Source organism: Setaria italica, chromosome I (assembly GCF_000263155.2).
Source record: "Setaria italica strain Yugu1 chromosome I, Setaria_italica_v2.0, whole genome shotgun sequence".
Classification (NCBI taxonomy): domain Eukaryota; kingdom Viridiplantae; phylum Streptophyta; class Magnoliopsida; order Poales; family Poaceae; genus Setaria; species Setaria italica.
The window spans coordinates 20810986-20829527 of record NC_028450.1 but is presented as its reverse complement, the minus strand read 5'-3'; the positions used below and the strand labels follow the sequence as shown (position 1 = coordinate 20829527).

The 18542-nt window shown below is 50.3% G+C and overlaps 2 protein-coding genes across 2 annotated transcripts; one reads left to right on the top strand and one right to left on the bottom strand.

The window, feature by feature from the left end:
• The first annotated feature begins 4 nt into the window (after positions 1–4).
• On the top strand, positions 5–1073 carry LOC101768843. Its single transcript, XM_004954837.2, has 2 exons — positions 5–732; positions 810–1073. The coding sequence occupies exons 1-2, from the start codon at positions 21–23 to the stop codon at positions 887–889; spliced, it is 792 nt and encodes a 263-aa protein (XP_004954894.2). The 5' UTR covers positions 5–20; the 3' UTR covers positions 890–1073.
• Positions 1074–3448: 2375 nt separating this feature from the next.
• Positions 3449–5811, bottom strand: LOC101754368 (L-type lectin-domain containing receptor kinase S.6-like). Its single transcript, XM_012846122.2, is given in 3 exon segments — positions 3449–4947; positions 4949–5077; positions 5079–5811. Coding segments are annotated over 3 exon segments (2061 nt in total). The 5' UTR covers positions 5703–5811; the 3' UTR covers positions 3449–3639.
• Between the last annotated feature and the right edge of the window lie 12731 nt (positions 5812–18542).

The following is an 18542-nucleotide window of genomic DNA, read 5'->3' as shown; positions in this document are numbered from 1 at the left end:
ATTTATTATAGTAGGCAAGCATGGATCGATGGGACATGGTGGACAGCATCAGCGACTGTGGGGTGGTGACGAACAAGCTGCGCATCGAGGTTGACTCCTCGTCGTCAGACGACAGCGACAGGGAGGAACACGACGCGCAGGAGGTGGGCGCGGTGAGGGAGGCTCCCCCGCACCTGGCGGCGTGCAACCAGTTCGACCACCCGCCACCCGCCGGCGCCGGCGCCGGCTTTGGCAACAACAGGAGGCGGCTTCTGTCGAAGCAGCTGTCCATGAAGGAGACCACCAGGGAGGCCAAGTGGAAGAAGCGCCAGCGGCAGATACTGCGGCGCAGCGGCTTGGTATCGGTCGTGAGGGAGCAGCAGGAGCGGAACGACGACGGCGGAGGAGGAGGCAACAAGAGCGCCATCCTCGACGAAGGCCATCACGTCGTGAGGTCCTCGTCGGAGCGCGCGATGAGGTGCCTGACCGACGAGGACCTGGACGAGCTGCGGGGCTCCTTCGAGCTCGGGTTCGGGTTCGACGAGGAGACCGGCGCCGCGCACCTCCGCGATACGCTCCCCGCCCTCGACTTCTACTTCGCCGTGAACCGGCAGCTGTCTGACCCCAAGATGCGCTCGCTGTCGGCGGCGAGCCCCACGTCGACGCTGTCGTCGTCCACGCTCCCCGACACCCCGAGCCCGCGCAGCCCCAACGACGCCCCCGGCGGCGACCCATGGAAACTCTTCAGTCCAGGTATAATATAAATCATTTTAGCTGCCCTAATTTCCATTAACTTCTGATGCATCATACATGCAATTATGGATGGCCAGGTGACAACCCCCAGCTTGTGAAGACGAGGCTGAGGCACTGGGCGCAGGTGGTGGCCTGCAACATCAAGCACGGCTGCTGAGACTGAGAGAGACAATCGCTGGCTTTTCAACATCGGATTGGTAATCCTGATCAGCCAACGGATGATGCCCTTTGCCCTGTCGTCGTTGCATGCTGTTGTATAGGTGCGCAGCCAAAATTAAAACGAACCCCAACCAAATGTGATGTAAACGCGGTTGCCATGTCGTTGTCTATCATTCCTGGTGTACAGAAGAAGCTTAGTGCTTGTCGTGAATTGAAGGTACACCGATCTACCGTGTTTCGTCCCGTAAAACTGTTTCTCTGTTGCAATCATAACAACTGCAAACGATTAAGGGTATGTTTGGTTGCATGCACCACTTGATACATGCATGAATGATCCTGGATAGTGGGGTTCAATTAATTTGCTTGTAACATATGATTCCCTCGTATTAGTAGAATAATGTATTAAATGGGATAGCTTCATCCTGAATAGGTTGGTACAATTCATAGAACCAAACAAAAGAAAACCATCACATACATGAACCAAATAATACAAACAACCAAACACACTTTTAAGTTATGCTGAAAGTGTAGGGTTTGAAAATGACATGACATGAAAATAAGTCATCGATCGTGAAAACAGCTGGACAGCAGATGCTAAAACATTCATATTGTGCTTCACACAACTCAAATCGGGCAATCCATACTGAAGGCAGTATAGCGGTACTTTTGCAGAGGTAACAGCATCCAACTTTTAACTGACACAATTTACGAGCATCCAGCTACAAAGTACTCCCTCCATCCCAAATTACTATTCATTTCAATTTTTCTAAATTCATACCTTTTGCTATGCACCTCGATATGGTATGTCTAGATATGTAGCAAAAGTCATGTACTTAGAAAAACTAAAACGAATAATAATTTAGAACGGAGGGAGTAAAGCCAAAACGAATAGTAATGAACATCAGGCCCCGTTTGGATCATTGGAATTGAATTCCATCCTAATAATCATAATTTAGACACAAATTAATTAAGCTAATATAATTGTATGTGGAATATAGTTGTATATTATAGTTGGTGATATGGGAGAGATACTTATATGCTGCACTTCTACTATAGAGAAGCGAGTCTAAGAGCGTGCTATAAGAATTGAATTCCATTCTAATAACCATAATCTATAGAATCAATTTCCATCTCCCACCCCATGAATTTAAGATAGGCTTATATCTAAACTTTGGAAAGTTGTGGAATGCCACATTTCAACATAAATTAGCCTACTCCATTAAATAGATTCCAATTCCTTCAAAATGAAGGACCCAAACAGGGCCTCAGAGAACTCGCAAATTCAGGAATTGTTTTGTGTTCAGTTCGACCCACCTTCGCGTCTGAGATTTGCAGTGTTACACACAAACCAGTCAATACGTATAGGTTGAAGTGACAAGATTACTGGAATGCAACAGTAAGCATGACCCTTCGACCTCTAAACAAAGCAAAGATCAAGAATCAAAATGACAAGGTAGCAAAACAATCAGACTCGGTATAAACGAAATGCTTCATGGAAAAGATAAAGGAGAACGTAAATTAAATATACAGGGGAATGCTGGAGATCTTATCACAGTACCGTGTACGCCATAGCAGAAATCTCCAAATTGATCAGATTCTTGTGTTGCAGAAGCGATCACCTTATACAGCAATTTTCACTATCTTTATACCTTCTGCACAAATTGTGGATATGCTAAAACTAACATATTGATGCTGTCACCTAACATCAAACCTTATTCATAGCAATAGAAGGACAAAAATGAAAAGAGTAGGCTGCAATGGACTGACATTCATGCATTGCATAGAGTAGATCCGAATCCAATTACAGATAGCAATATAGCAATGTCAGAACAAATTGATGTTAATCTCACCCTACAGTGCCTGAATGTTATACAGAGCAGATCTTTTCACATGCCCAAACATATTTTCAGCCATAACAAAGAATTACATTATCATTAAACCCCTAATACAAACAAAGGCCTTGGTAGTCAATAACTCAAACTGTTTGTGCAACTTTAAGTAAGAGCATAGTTAGGACAGGTAGATGCAGCTAATAATATCCTCCAAAGCACTCAATATTATATCATGTAAGTAACAATCCTGATAAACCGTCCCCTTTCACTTTTTAGCTGACAGGAAATATCAAACAGTTTCCCGTAGACGAACAAAACTAAAATCTGTTCAAGTGATTGTCTAGTTCTCAATTGTCAATTTTCTACATGTTATGTTACATAATAAAGAGATTGACCATATCTAATAAAGGGATGGTGGAAGTAATGGTGTATGAAAGGACCATCTGAGTATAGTTCAGATGATTGTAAGAACTCCAGTGAAGAAGCACATGCACCAAATACAACATGTGCAAACTACATAGGAAGACAGTTTTGTTACATCTGTATGAACATCAGAGCTACTGCTCCATTGTGATTGTTCACAGTGAGACCAATGTCCAAGTACCCCACTAGATGCTAATTATTTGTCAGGAAAAATCTAGCGGATTATAAGGCACACGGGAGTTACTGAAGCAACTGCTCGAGTAATGGCATCCAAATCTACAACCTAGACGTTAAAAATGCAATTTGCACCACATAACAATATTTATTCACCTTTCTGTGCACACGTGGTATTGTGTCCCAACACCCGACAACATTATATAACAACCACAACATTAGCTTATAACCTCATGTTTCACAAAAGAGCATTGGAAAAGTTAAGTACCAACACAACTACATATGAATCAGATGCTGCTCTTTACAAACCTATTAAAATTCAGCGACAGCTATAGAATGCAGTATTGATAGTATCCACAGAGTTCATTGACGAAGCTTGATTTACTTGTGTCTGGAGCATAACGGGTGGTTTCTTATCTGGCACCAGTGTCAAGGGTGCAGTCCCGTCAAGCATCTTGACTACCCTTCGCATGCCAGGCCGCTTCCTGCAGTCTGGATGCACACAAGAGAGACCCACAAGCAGAACCCGCCGCATCTCCTCTGCAACAAATCGGCCCTGAAGCCGCTGGTCTGCAGCATCAACCAGCCTCCGACGACCCCATAGAACCCACACCCAGTCAACAACAGAGATTCCCCTCTCTGTGGGCCTTCGGCCAGTGGCCACCTCCAGAGCAAGCACACCGAAACTGTACACATCAGACCGCTCTGTTGCAACACCTGAATGCACATACTCTGGAGCAAGGTAGCCAAGTGTGCCAGCTGGCTGTGTTGTGTGTGGTAATCCACCGTGGCTCACTAAACGAGCAAGCCCAAAATCACCCAGTCGGGCATTGAACTCTGCATCAAGTAGCACATTAGATGACTTGACATCACGATGTAGAATCCGGTGATCACACCCATCATGCAGATATTCAAGCGCTGAGGCGATACCAAGCACTGCCCTGAATCGTGCCTCCCAGGGAAGTGTTGCTCCACCCATTGTGTGCAGTGCACAGTCAAGATTCCCATTGGGCATGAACTCATAAACAAGCACGAGCTCATCCTTACTGCAGCACCACCCAGCAAGCCGCACGAGATTGGGGTGATTTGGGCAGTTGAGCATTGCTGCAAGCTCACTCACAAATGCTTTCGTGCATGGCCAAATAGCCTGGAACCGTTTGACAGCAACTCTTGAACCAGATTGGAGCACCCCCTCATACACAGTGGCACCGGAGCCGCCAATGCTGATCACATTGCCACTGTTGAAGCCCTTTGTTGCTGCACGCACCACCTCCATAGACATCGTCCCATAAGGCTTGTCTTCGCTCGGCACCTTACGTTCTTCACTTTGGTGGCCAATTGGCCTAGAGAGCCAAACAACAGAGCCACCGATAACAAATACCAGTACGACCACGCCACCGAGGACTCCACCAAGCACCTTGTACAATAGGTTGTGGTGGTGGTGCTGGTGCTGGTGGTTTCCTGTAAGCAACAGTGGTTTGTTGTGCGGCAGCAGTGGTTTGTTGGGCGGCGCTGGGGGCTCAGACGGTGGCGAAGCGTGGGATGAGTTGGCGAAGCCGAAGGTGCGGAAGGTCCAGCGCTCAACGACATGAAGCGCCGCGCCGTTGCCATTGGACGCCGAGAAGCCCGGCGTACATGAATGTGCGGAGGAGCCCGGAGAGGTCGGCGTCAGCAGAGAGGGCGGTCTTCTCGGGGAGGCGGAATGGCGAGTACGAGAGCCACACGCTGAGGCGGCGGCGCGGCGCGCGGTACTCCACCCCAAGCGGTGATGGGCACCCCTGCCCTGAGGTCCACGCCGGGGCTCGCGGACGCGACGGAGAAGATGGACCCGGCGTCGAGCGCGACGTGGTTGCCGTCGGGGTCGCGCAGCGCCACGTCGCGGTGGGTGTCGAACTCGACGGCGACAGTGGTGACGCCGTGGAGGTCGGCCTCGCCCTCGTCGGAGGCGGAGGAGGAGGGAAAGAGACCGAGGAACCCGTTGGAGGCGCCGAGGAATGTGCGGGAGGAGGTGAGGAGGAAGGCGAGGCCGTCGCCGTAGGTGGGTGCGGGCGTGATGCGAAAGGTGAAGCGGGTGGAGAAGGAGGCGGGGTCGGTGGAGGAGGGCACGAGGAGGCGGACGGGCTCCGAGAAGAGGGCGCGCCCGGCGCCGACGCCGTCGCGGGACGGGGTGGTGAGCGCGACGGCCGTCGCGCCCGGGAGGAGGGAGGCCGAGCCCAGGAGCGTGAGGTTGCTCGCCCACGACACGCGGAGGTAGGAGGCGGGTGGGGCGGGGGTGGGGGTGGATGCGGAGGTGTGGCGGTGCATGGCCGCCGCGGCGGCGGGCGGGAGGAGGACGGCGACGAGGAGGAGGAGGGAGAGGACGGAGGGGCGTGGCGGAGGCATGGAGACCCGTGGCTAGGGTATTGGTGGTCACATTGGATGGGGTGGAGAGGCGGAGCTCAAGAAATCAACAATGGCGGTGGGATTTGGGCGAGAAGGAAGAGAAGGGGAATGGGAAAGGGAAACTGCGAACGGGGAACAGGGGAGAAAGGTTTAGGCCGGTCAGGATGACATGTGGGACCCATGAGAAAGGCTGGTTTGGAACGCAGCTCCCTGTAAAGAAAAGCTTAACTTTATTGAAATAAAAAATAGTTTAAAAAAGAGAAACGAGTGTTGGTAAACGACAACATGGGGATTCGCTTTATAGCCGATAGTTGACATTCTTCGCCATTGGAGCCAATTTCATCCGCTTTGTTAACGGGGTGTTGGAGAGGAGGGGATTAAATTTTAGTCGCATTACATCGAATGTTTGGACACTAATTAGGAGTATTAAATCTAGACTAATTACAAAACTAATTACATAACTTCTAGGCTAAATCGCGAGACGAATCCATTAAGCCTAATTAGTCCATGATTTGACAATGTGGTGCTACAGTAACCATTCGCTAATGATGAATTAATTAGGTTTAATAGATTCATCTTGTGATTTAGCCTAGGGATTCTGCAATTAGTTTTATAATTAGCTTATGTTTAGTCCTCCTAATTAGTATCCAAACATCCGATGTGACAGGGCTAAAGTTTAGCCCCTGGTATCCAAACGCTCTCATTGCTATTATTTATGATTGTCAAGTATATTATTCTCTCTGTTTTTTGGTTCAGAAAGCTTATTAGTCCTATTAACCATGATTTGCCTATGGACCTGTTTTTGATGATTGTCAAGCATATTATTCTCTCTGTTTTTTGGTTCAGAACAAGCTTATTAGTCCTATTAACCATGATTTGCCTATGGACCTGTTTCTGAACCATAGACAGTAGATTGGTAATAAAAGGCGAAAGAATAGTTCGCTCTGTGCTCACCGCGCACTCTTTTTAAGAAGGATGACAATGTGAACCCTCAAGAGGTAATTGACTTATTTCAGTCAATTATTTTTGATAAAATTAATTATGATTTATGCAAGCCCTATACCGAAGAAGAAATTACAAACACGTTGTTCCAGATTGGCCCCCTCAAAGCACCAGGGCCAGATGGTTCCCTGCTCGTGTCTTTCAGCGCAATTAGCCACTAATGAGGGATGACATTGTGAAAGAAGTACTTGCTTTCTTCGAATCATGAACGATGCCAGAGGGGATAAATGACACATGCATTGTCCTAATCCTAAAGGTACCATCCCCGGAAATTTTTAGGGCCCGTTCGTTTTTATCGGATTGGCCCAGAATGAGGCCCATTTTGGGTGGTTTGAAGTAGCCTGGTTCGAAACTAGGCCTGCATTGAAAGAGCTGTTCGTTTTGGCCCGGCTTGAAAAGAAAACCAGCCTGGATTGGAATCCTCCCACACTCCACGGCCCGGATCGGAACCCTACCTCCTCACTCCCGGAACGAATCCAGCGCGAGGCGAGACGCGGGCGACGCGAGGTGCGGCTCTGCTAGCGGCGTGCAAGGCGACGAGGCGGCGGTGTGAGGTGGCAGCGCGAGGTGATGGCGTGGCGGCGCGGCACATCCCCAACGGTGACCGACTCCCGTCTAGCCTGCACCCTCTCCGCCGTCTTCTCACCGATAAGCTCCTCCCTCTCTTCCTTCACCTCCCCCATCTAGCCGGCGAGCTTCCTGTTTGCTATGGCCGGCGCTGGCCCTGCCCGGGAGCGTGGTGGACGGGCTCGGTGCGGCGGTGCTCGCGGAGTGCGAGATCCGGGGCAAGGCGGCCAGCAGGTATGGTAGCACTATGGCTGGATCTTGGGTTAGCTTGCCGCCTCTGGATCTTGGCCAGCAGGTAGGGTAGCACCATGGTGGGTGGCGGCTGCAAGATCTTGGGATCTTGGGTCAGCTTGCTCACGAATTGCATATAAGTATCTTGTGCAATAGTTTGTGACGCAGTGAGATCCCAGCTAACTGCAGCATATGGAGTACTACTCCCTATATGGTGCCTCTTGTAATTGTTCAGTTTCTGCAGTGGAGGGTCTTGTCTGAAACTGTGAAGATTTATGAATGATTTTTTGAGGTTTTAAACAAGAGATGCCCTCTTGACTTGACTGCTCTTTGCTATTCAATTCGTAGACAAGGAGTTTGTTTCGTGCAACCCCACTGTTGTAAATCAGCATTGATAGCATGATAATTAGACAGAGATAATTTTTGATGTTTTGGCACTTCTTTTTTACTTATTCTTCTCTACATAAGTGTAACCCAATAGACTGTTAAATAAACTGTACAACATAATAGGAGTCTGTAGCAACTTCTTTAATTGAAAAGAAATGCACCAAGTGTAGAGTATACAAATATATGCTACGACTGCAACTAAAATTAAAATTGGCATGGACTTGACTTCGTAGTTATTAGTACCCATGCAATAAAATTGTTTGACAAACATGTGAATGGGAAGTCATTTCTTGTTCAGTTGTTTCCCATTCACAGTGCACTACTTCTACCTACTATGAACTACACAGCCAACCAGTCATAATTAGCGAAGTGGACAGCGAAGAATGGCTGCATCAAGAAAGAAACTAGAAAAGGAAGGACAAAGGCCTAGAAAGAGTGTAAAAATTGAAGCCATGATGGAGAGATTCCTTGAATTGAAATGAGGACAAAGCAAGCAGAAAATGAAGCTAAACAGCTAGCAAGAGAAAATGAGGCAAGAGAAAAGGAGTCAAGAGAAAAGGGGGCAAGAGATAAGGAGGCAGCTAAAGGTGATGAATTCTCCATCAAAAGGTGCATATCGGTCATCAACACCATGGAAGTGACCAAACAGGAAAAGGCCAAATCTTATGCAATCTTCACCAAGAGCAAAGAAAATAGAGAGAATTTTATTTGTGCCAGTGAAGAAGATCAAGAATCTGCTTTGATTGGTGCCTTATCCTTGTTATTGCATAGCAAGTTACCTTACCGTCACAAGCATTTCTAATCATTGTTAGCTGCTTGCCTGGTTACTAAATATTTTGCTTTGAATATATCTCTTTTAGTTTATTGGAACTCTATGCTTTGAGGAAAAATCTGAATGTTGGGTGTACCATTAGTTCATGGTCTGCATACACATGACTGCAGGAATGAGGTTGGAAACTAGTGTTAAATAGTTTCACCTGGTATAAAACATCAATTAGATGTTTGCTCTGCTAGTGCTATACGTAGTTCACCTGACATTTTTCCAGTTTGCTTGTCCTACAGCCTACGGGTTACTTTGATGGCTTTCTACAAGTGACAACCTACTCCAATTCTGTTACTTCTGCCATACTTTCTTCATCATTACATCCAAGATAGTATGCATTTGTACAGTCTGTTTGTTGACCAAAGGATTTCTTTTTACCCTTCTGATCTTGTAACTGATTGTTTGGTCTCGTTTGTTATTCACAAAAGTGTAACTGTAACTTAATGTTTTACTTATTCTCTTGCAATTTCAGATGCTAAGGCGTTAGTTTACCAAGATGCTGATGCACAAGGACCATAGAGAAGAACATGGGAGAAAAATTTGAGAATCAGCTTGTCTTCTTTTGTTCAGATGGCTTCAGAAAACTCGGCAACTTGATGTTCTGCTATGTAGAGTCATTGTTCTACTATGTTTTCTAGATGTTCATACAGTCAACCTGATGTTTTGGATGTTGATTAAACATACATTACAGTCATTGTTTTCTAAATTGCTTACAGTCATGAACTTAGTGTTTATCCCCTGTTTATCCCCTGTTTCTACAGTACACCTTTGTGTTTATCCCCTGTTTTCTTTCCTCCAGCCGGACACTGCTTTTGAATTCCATCTGGTTTTGATCCTGGGAAGGAATGAAATCACCAGGTTTCAGTGACAAACCAGGATCCATTCAATCCTAGTCAGGATCAAAACCAGGTCTGGCACCAATCCTGTGGTGCCGAACGAGGCCTTAAAGATTTTCAGCCGATTAGCCTTTGTAATGTCATCTACAAGGTAGTCTTGAAATGCATGATAAATCGTTCAAGACCCATCCTCCAGAACATTATCTCACCTTACCAAAGTGTGTTTATTCTTGGTAGACTAATTATTGATAATGCACTTATTGCTTTTGAGTGCTTGCATGCCATAAACTCTAATGCAGATGAGAGGAGTAATATTGTGCTTACAAGTTGGATCTTTTCAAGGCGTATGATTGTGTGGACTGGAGTTTTTTGAACAATGTGTTTTTGAAGCTTGGCTTTCAAAGTTCATGGGTGGATCAAATTATGACTTGTGTTATGTCGGTCCACGATAGGGTTCGCTTCAATGGTGTCTTATCGACACCATTCACACCAACTCGTGGTTTTTGCCAAGGTGATCCATTATCACCGTATTTGTTCCTTTTTGTCGCTGATGGTTTATTGGCTCTTATCAGCAGGAAGGTAGAAACTGGGGCTCTACAGGAATTACGGATTTGCAGAAATGCGCGGGGCATATCTCACCTAGTGTTTGCAAATGACACTCTCCTGTTCTTCAAGGCTACTACTCAATAGGCGGGTGTAGTTAAGGATGTTATAGATACGTATGGGCGTTGCACCGGGCAACTAATTAACCCATCCAAGTGCTCCATCATATTTAAGGATGGTGAGCCCACTGGTGAACATGAACAGGTGAAGCAATTGCTAGAGGTGGAAAAAATGGCTTTTGAAGCCAAATATCTAGGCCTGCCTATGCCAAATGGAAGAATGAAAGGAGAACGCTTTCAATCTCTGAAGGATAGCCTAAGTAAAAGGCTAAAGGATTATTCAGAGAAGTACATATCAACTGCAGCGAAGGAAATACTAATTAAGGCAGTGGGACAAGCTTTGCCCACTTATATTATGAGTGTTTTCAAGCTGCCACTGGGTTTGTGTGATGATCTAACAAGCATATTACGAGAATTTTGGTGGGGAGCAGAAAATGGTAAGAGGAAGACTGCTTGGATTGCGTGGAAGGAACTGACCCTCAAGAAGTATTGTGATGGAATAGGGTTCAAAGATCTACATCTTTTTAACCAAGCAAAGTTGGCCAAGCAAGCCTAACACCTAATAGCCTCCTCAGAAAGCTTGTGCGCTAGATTGCTCAAAGCAAAGTATTACCCCCGAGGTTGCCTGATCGATACTGCCTTTTGTTCAAACCCATCCCAGACGTGTCAGTCCATCATGCATGGGTTTGACTTGCTGAAGAAAGGGGTGATCTGGAGGATTGGTTGCGGGTCAAAGGTGAGAATCTGGAGAGACCCTTGGATACCTCTTGAACCCTCTCTTCGAATCACATCAAAACAGGGCCGGTGTAGATTATGCTAGGTCTCTGAATTATTTGATATTTATGGTCAAGATTGGGATTTTGACAAATTAGCTAGGTACTTCAACCTGCTGGATGCAGAGCGATTGCAAAGATAAAACTCCCAGCAAGACAATTAGAAGATTTCATTGCATGGCACATGGAGAAGTCGGGACTTTTCACAGTTCGGAGTGCTTATAACCTTGCTCTTAATCTTTAGTTACACCAAGAACGCGCATCCACGAGCGCAATGCTTGGTGGGGAGAGGAAGCTTTAGAAGTATATTTGGAGTGGCCATGTTCCACCTAAGGTGAATGTTTTTACTTGGAAACTATGCAGAGAGGGACTTCCCACTCGACACAGTAAGTTTATACGTAAAATGGAACTCGATGACTGCTGTTTGCTATGTGACAGAGAAGCAGAGAATGGTTTCCATGCTACTGTGGCCAGTCCGCAAGCACAAGGTCTCAGGTTGGCTATGAGAGAACATTGGTGCTTACCAGAGGAATCCAAATTTAGTTACACGGGGCCAGATTGGTTGCTTGTACTGCTGGAGGGATGCACTGAAGAGCAAAGAGATCTGATGAAACTCATTCTGTGGAGAGCATGGACAGTCCACAATAACATTACCCACCAATTAGGGCTGACTAGTATTATGGAATCAGTGCACTTTCTCCTTGCAATGCAGTCGTCACTATGCCAGATCCAGCGAGGAGTTGATATACACGATCAAAAGGGAAAGCAGCCCAGTTATCCATCCAACAATAGGAAGGAAAATAAGAAAGAGCAAGCTAAGAATGGCACAGGGACGGCATGGGAAAGGCCTTCGCCCGGCTGGATGAAGGTCAATGTAGATGGCTCCTTCGTAGCGCAAATAGAAGCCGGGGTGGGTGTCGTGATTAGAAGGAGCAATGGAGAGGTGGTTCTAACAACTTGGAGAGTGCTTTTCAGATGTTCTGATGCAGTAGAGGCGAAGGTGTCGGCCTGTGTGAAGGGACTATGGTTAGCGGCACAATTGGCTCGGGGGCCAATTACTCTTGAATCAGATTGTGCGCGAATTGTACATGCACTACAAAGGAGGAAAGATAAGTCAGACCTCAGTTTCCTAATAGGGAAAGTAGTGGAGCAAGCACAAATGCTTAGTGAGTGGAGAGTCAGTCAGGTAAAGAGAGAGCGTAACTTAGTTGACATTTGGCTAGAAGGAATGTACATTCTCCTATTTCGTTAGGGAGAGCGCCTGTCGGGCATGCACCCCAGGCCCACGAGTAGACCCTGGACGGCCCACTGTTGGGACGTACTTAGATATGATCAGGACGGGATAGGCGTATCCCACTCGAACTAGTCAAGTATGTGTATGGAAAACTACTCGGGCCATAATCGAGTAGAACTCTGTAGTAGTACTCGACTAGGACTCAGACTTGTAACCCTCCAGTGCATATAAGGGCGGATAGGGACCCCCCTCAAAGAAGAACAACTCTAGTTCGTTGAAGATCAATACAAATCAACACACAGGACGTAGGGTATTACGTGATCTAGCGGCCCGAACCTGTCTAAATCGTGTTCCTTGAATCACCATTGATTCCTTGATTCTCGACGATCCTTACCGCACAAATGATCACCTAGGGTACCCCCAGGCGAGTTGCTGGTCTAAAACACCGACAGTTGGCGTGCCAGGTAGGGGGACTCGTCGAGTTTCTCAGCGCGAACTCAATGGCAACAGTCATCATCAAGCCCGTCTTCATCATCGAAGCGGGCGCAACCTTCATTTTCAGATCCTGGCTCTGCATCGCCGATGGCGCTGGCTTGTTCCGACGCCAGATCATCAATGCCTAGGAGAAGTAATTGGAGGATCTGGTCAGAAAAAACTAAGATTTCAAAGTCAACAACTTCGAGTTCGACTACGCATCGGACTTGACTTCACTTCGGACTAGTCCGTCCCAGTCACTTCCCGAGCTGGCTTCGACTCCAAAATGGTTCCCACACTGTGGTGGATCCACTTCAGATCTACTTGGTTAAACATGATTTAGCTGCATAATACGCGATGCTCATGCCTAAACCGAGTAAACACGAAGTGCCGTCGGATTTCTTCCGATTTAACCACTTGAACAGGACCATTTAGCAAACCCACACGAAGGTGAGCGGTTCCAGCGAAAACAACAAGTCCACCGAGTTAACAACTTAACCATTTAGTTTGGTTATGAAATAAACATCAAAGTTTTACAAGGTTTCAAAAGAAAACAACCGAAGGTAAAACAGCAAGCGGAAGCTAATCGTCGGGGGTCGGACGTCCTTGGTGCGGCCATCCAAGACGTCAGTGATCCCTCTCCTCGCCGTCCGAGGAGGGATCCCACTCGACCGTCCAACCCGGAGGGAGCTGGGGCGGCCAAGTGCCAACAGAGGAGGGCTCGGGAGCAGCGGCTTCACCTGAAAAAGAAAAGCCACAACAAGGTTGAGCTACTAAGCTCAACAAGACTTAACCGATAGGGAGCGCGCTAGACTACCTCTTCTAGACATGCAAGGCTTTTTAGCTGAGGGGTTTGTTTGCCAAAAGCGCTAGGTGTAACCCTACTTTCAAGTTTTTAGCTCCGGTTCTAAGTTCATTATCCGGTCTAAGTTTTGCAACCTATTCTAAGCAATCATAGAACCAACCAAAGGTAATTATATATCATCAACAAAACCATGTCATCATCAGATTCCTTATTTACTTAGGGTGACATAGCGATCAAGCAGTCTCAAACTGTGAGAGATAGACGAATCGATTCGCTCAACCATGCATGGCGAACCTAATCTCACGACATCCGCGCACCACAAGGGCCGCTTCCTGTGTCGGCCGTCCCCATCAATTCCCAGGCGCGTGTCAGGTCCAAACTTCCCTTGGCATGCAATACTCCACAGTCCCGGCCTCTACCGTACTGTGACCGCACTTGCACCCACATGATGCACCATGGGAACCTCGTTCCAGGGACAGCAGGGGTATAAGCCACGCCCTAGTTCAATCAGGTACTAGGCTTCCCCATCCCATACTAGGTATGAGATTAGTACCTTCAAACACTTGATCATGAATACCACCACTGTCGGGCCTTAGCAAGTTTCATAAACAGACGGGGCGATCAACCGACCACCAAAGAGTTACCCAAAAACCCTGCCCCGTCCATCGTCCTTGCAGTTGTAACAGAAGGGTAGACATCCAACTCCTACAACTCGCGAGTGACAGGAAATCACTTGGCTTTTACCGTCTCTTATTTAAGCAAAGCATCTACTCGGTGCAACAGCTAGTGTTCAGATTATGGGAGCTAAGTCATGCATCTAGGGTTCCAACCAACTCCTATACGTAAATGCACAAGCATGTTTAAGGAAGGCATGCGCAAGTTTGGAAAATGTAGGGGTTTCATGCATCCGGGGCTTGCCTTCAAGAGAAAAGGAAGGGAACTGCTCTTCTGCTTGGGCGGCTTCGGCTTCTGAGGGTAGGAGCTCAGCTACACCGTCGTCTTCTGGCGCCGGGTGCAGTTCGTAGCAGCCGTCGGCGAGACGCAGCTCTACACGAATGCAATGCATTAGTTAGCATAGACGGTTATTTCAACAGCAACACTTGCAAGTCTGAGCCCAGAAACTTGCGACAAGTAACAGGAGGGTGGGAAAGTTCAATGGAGTTGATGGAGATCAAGAGGTAAGGGTCGGAGGAAAGGAACTTATGATCTGACCCTTAATCTAGAGGATTTGGTGTGCTAGGGGTCCTCAGACTCAGCGCTGAAGGGTCCCCAAGTTTTACACATACACCCTTGGTTCGAAGAAAAAGGATACAGCCGAGTCCTCGGGCGAGGCGGAGAAGGGGCGGCGGAACAGACAGGGTCGCACGAGACAGAACCGGGGTCGGGCGGATAAGAGGGGTCGGGCGAAGCGGACTGGGGTCGGACGAGACGGAAAAGGTCGGACGATTAAAAGGGGTCAGACGAGACGGACAAAGGTCGGACGTCAGAAGGGTCAGACGAGGCGGACAAGGGGTCGGCAGCTTACCTTCGTCTTACAAGGAAAGCTTGGGGTCGGGAAGAAGCAGACTTGGGCGGAGGGACTAAGGCTTTGAACAGCGGCGAGGTCCGGAGTGCTCCGGCAGCGGCGGTGCTTCTTGTGGATCACAAGTAAGCTCTTACGCAGCACTGAGGAGCAAGCAGCGGAGTGGATTGGGAAAAGTGGTGTGGAGCAGAGAGGAGAGTTCCTCAACGACTTAGTGTGGTGGCGCTAGGAGCTCGAACAGGGAGCAAGAGAAATGGCGGAAGGGCAGCGCTGGCGAAGGGGACTCCGGCGGGGCTCGCACATTCCCTTTTATAGCGGCGCGGGAGTGAGAAGGGGAGCGGCGCGAAGGCCGGGGAAGAAGCAATGGAGTGCTCTGCCCGGGCGGCGATTGAGCGATGAGGGCGGTGGAGCAGGACTTCGGGGATGACGCCAGCGGAAATTGGGCTTTGGCGTCAGGGCGTGTTGGGGGGAAATATTAACGATCCCCTAAAAACACCACTCAAAGAAGCAGACGCGGAGGCCCGGGCTCGCCTTGACATGATCAAAGCTCCGCCTCGCCCGACCAAGATGCCAGGATCGGGAACGTCCGACCCCGCTCCACAAAGTTTCCGCCTCGCCCGACTGCGGCCCCGGGGTCGGGGGCGCCCGACCCCTCGTCACGAAGTTCCGCCTCGTCTGACCCCAAGCGAAGAGGTCGGGCGCGCTGAGGCCCCCCAGGGCAGGCATCCCCCTCGGATACAGTCCAGACAAAATCCTGTGGGTCCCCCCGTCGGCCTCGCCATAAATGCGCCGCAGGCCTGGTGGAGGGAAGGGATGACCGCGCTCCTCACGCAACCTGTCACAGGGTACTCATGGCCTGCGCCGGCCAGAGCGAAGGAGAGACCGGCCTGTCCTCGGACCCCGCGCGGCAAGGATGTGACGCCCTCTCTCCAGGAGCCATCACCTAAACAAAAGCATCCACCGTCCTCCCCAACAGACACCAGGGTAACGACGGAATGCTCTCATCATGACCCGACGCCTACGGGTATCTAAGGAGCTATCTGTAGGGAGCAACAACAGTTGGCACACGGCGGCCTCCCCCTTCCGGCATGCACGCCGGCGTTCGCCAGGGGCCGGCAGAGGCGTCGGGCGCCTAGGAACTTGCTCCTCCTTTCTGCCGTATTTTTTACCATTCTACGCTTTACTCTTACAGTCCTCTTCACCCGATCCCAACTGTAACTCCGGCCACCCCCCTTGCGATATAAAAGGAGGAATCCAGGACCGGAGGAGGGATCGGTTTTTTTTCTCTCACAAGCCATAGCACACAACGACTCTCCCGGAGAGCACAAGCACAAAGGAGACTTGGGACCAGTCCCTCTCTCGTCGATCTGTAACCCCCTACTACAGAACCCCGCGTGGGCAATATTAGCATCCTCGATACTGGACGTAGGGCTTTCCTTGCCCGAACCAGTCTAAACCAGTGTCTCCCACGCAACCACCTGAGGCTTATGCGCATAAAAGAAATTTACTAGTCTAAGTCTTGATCCGCCAATCTTGACAACGACAGTTGGCGCGCCAGGTAGGGGACCTTTGCGCGTACATCTCCAGCCCCAGATGGCCAATTACGATAGCAGCTTCGCTCCGGGCTCCCTGATCCATTTCGGGAGCCTGGACTTCCTCGCCACCGGGGAAGGGATCGAGCTGATCCCTGTCCTCGTCTTGCCCGCTCGTCCTGCTGCCCTCGGCCCCGCCGCCAGGACAGCGGCGAGCGACCGGTCGCATACCGGAAGGACCTCACCAGGGGGACAGCCCTTCGGGCTACGCAATGCCACGGGGGCTTACGGACACCTCCTAGCGTGGTCCTTGACCACGTCGCCCGTGAGCAACGAGCTCGTAGGCGCGGCGAGGACAGTCTTTGACGCTGGCTCCAGCAGCGGGAGTCCCCACCCCTCGCGCGAGTGCCTTGTGGTCGACGCGCACTCCGAGGGTTCCAACGGCGATGTTGCCGAGGGGAGACAACGGGCTCCCCCCTCGCGCGCCGCGGCTACAACTGGAGCCTTACCAAGGGCCCCGGAGGGCTCTCGGCAACCAGAAGCGCGCGTGGGCGCCCGCCAAGAAGTAGAGCACCCCCACCACGAGGGGGGAGCGCGACAACGGGCGCGCGATGTCCAGGAACACATCTGCGCGGACGGAGAGCGTCCGCCGCTCTTTGCCCGCGCTAGCCAAAACGTCGCAGCCGCGGCGGTGTTGCTCCGACAGCTCCCCGAACCGGCGACGCCCGAAGAGCGACGGGCACGCCAAGAGATGCGCAACCTGCTCGAGTGCGCCGCCGTCCAGCAGGCGGAAAGTTCGATGTCCCGACGACGCAGGCAGAACGCCAGCCGGGCGACGCATGACGCGCCCCCTGAACGGCGAGGGGAATCTGTCCATCAAGCCTCTCCGGGGGCGAATCAGGCCGCGTCCGCCCAGCGGACCCCGCCAGCCGCGGGAGGCGAGGCTCGATCCGTCCACCAGCGCGTCGGTCTCGTCCGCGATGCCCGCGACAGCCTGAACGCGCGGAGACGCTCCCGCGCGGGCAGGGAGGACGGGGCAGATCGAGGCTACCACGTCCACCGTGGCGGGCACTACGACAGCGGGGAAGACCGCAGCCCGAGCCCAGGAACGGCTAGGCCTCGGGCCTTCTCCGCGCGCATCCTAAATGTGCCCTTTCCGCCGCGTTTCAGGCAACCCAGGAGTGTAGCCAAATACTCAGGGGAGACAAATCCTGGAGTGGGGCTCAGCGATTACCGGCTTGCATGTCAAGCCGGCGGAGCGGATGATGACCTGTTTATCATCCACAACCTACCCCTTTTTCTGGCAGACTCCACGCAAGCTTGGCTAGAACATATCCCTTCGGGACACGTTCGCAACTGGAACGATCTGAAAGAAGTTTTCATAGGAAACTTCCAAGGGACGTACACGCGCCCCGGCAACTCCTGGGATCTCCGGAGCTGTCGTCAGGGGGCGGTCGAGTCCCTCCGGGATTACATCCGGCGCTTCTCCAGAAAGCGCACCGAGCTCTCCAACGTCGCGGACGCCGACGTCATAGGAGCCTTCCTAGCAGGGACCTCTTGCCGGCCCCTCGTCCACGAGCTGGGGCGCCGAGGCCCGCGAACCACGGAAGAGCTCCTCAATATCGCCACTAGCTACGCCTTTGGCGAAGAGGCTGTCAGAGCGATCTTCGATCGTTCCAAAGGCAAGGCGAAATGAGAGGAGGACGCCGACGAGGGCACTTCCAACCGCCAGCAGAAGAAGAAGGGCAAGCAGCGGCGCGAGGCCCCCCTTGTGGCTGCGGTCGAGCGCAAGCGGGGGTAGCCGCCCCCCGAAGGCGCTCCCGGCTTCTTCGACAAGTTGCTCGAGGGACCGTGCCCAAACCACGAGTTCCCCGTCAAGCACGCCTACAAAGACTGTAACCTCATGAAGAGGTACTTCGTGGGCAATCCGGTGAAAGGCGACCGGAAGCGGAAGCCCGATGAGGAAAAGAAGGGCGACGAAGAGAAGGAAGA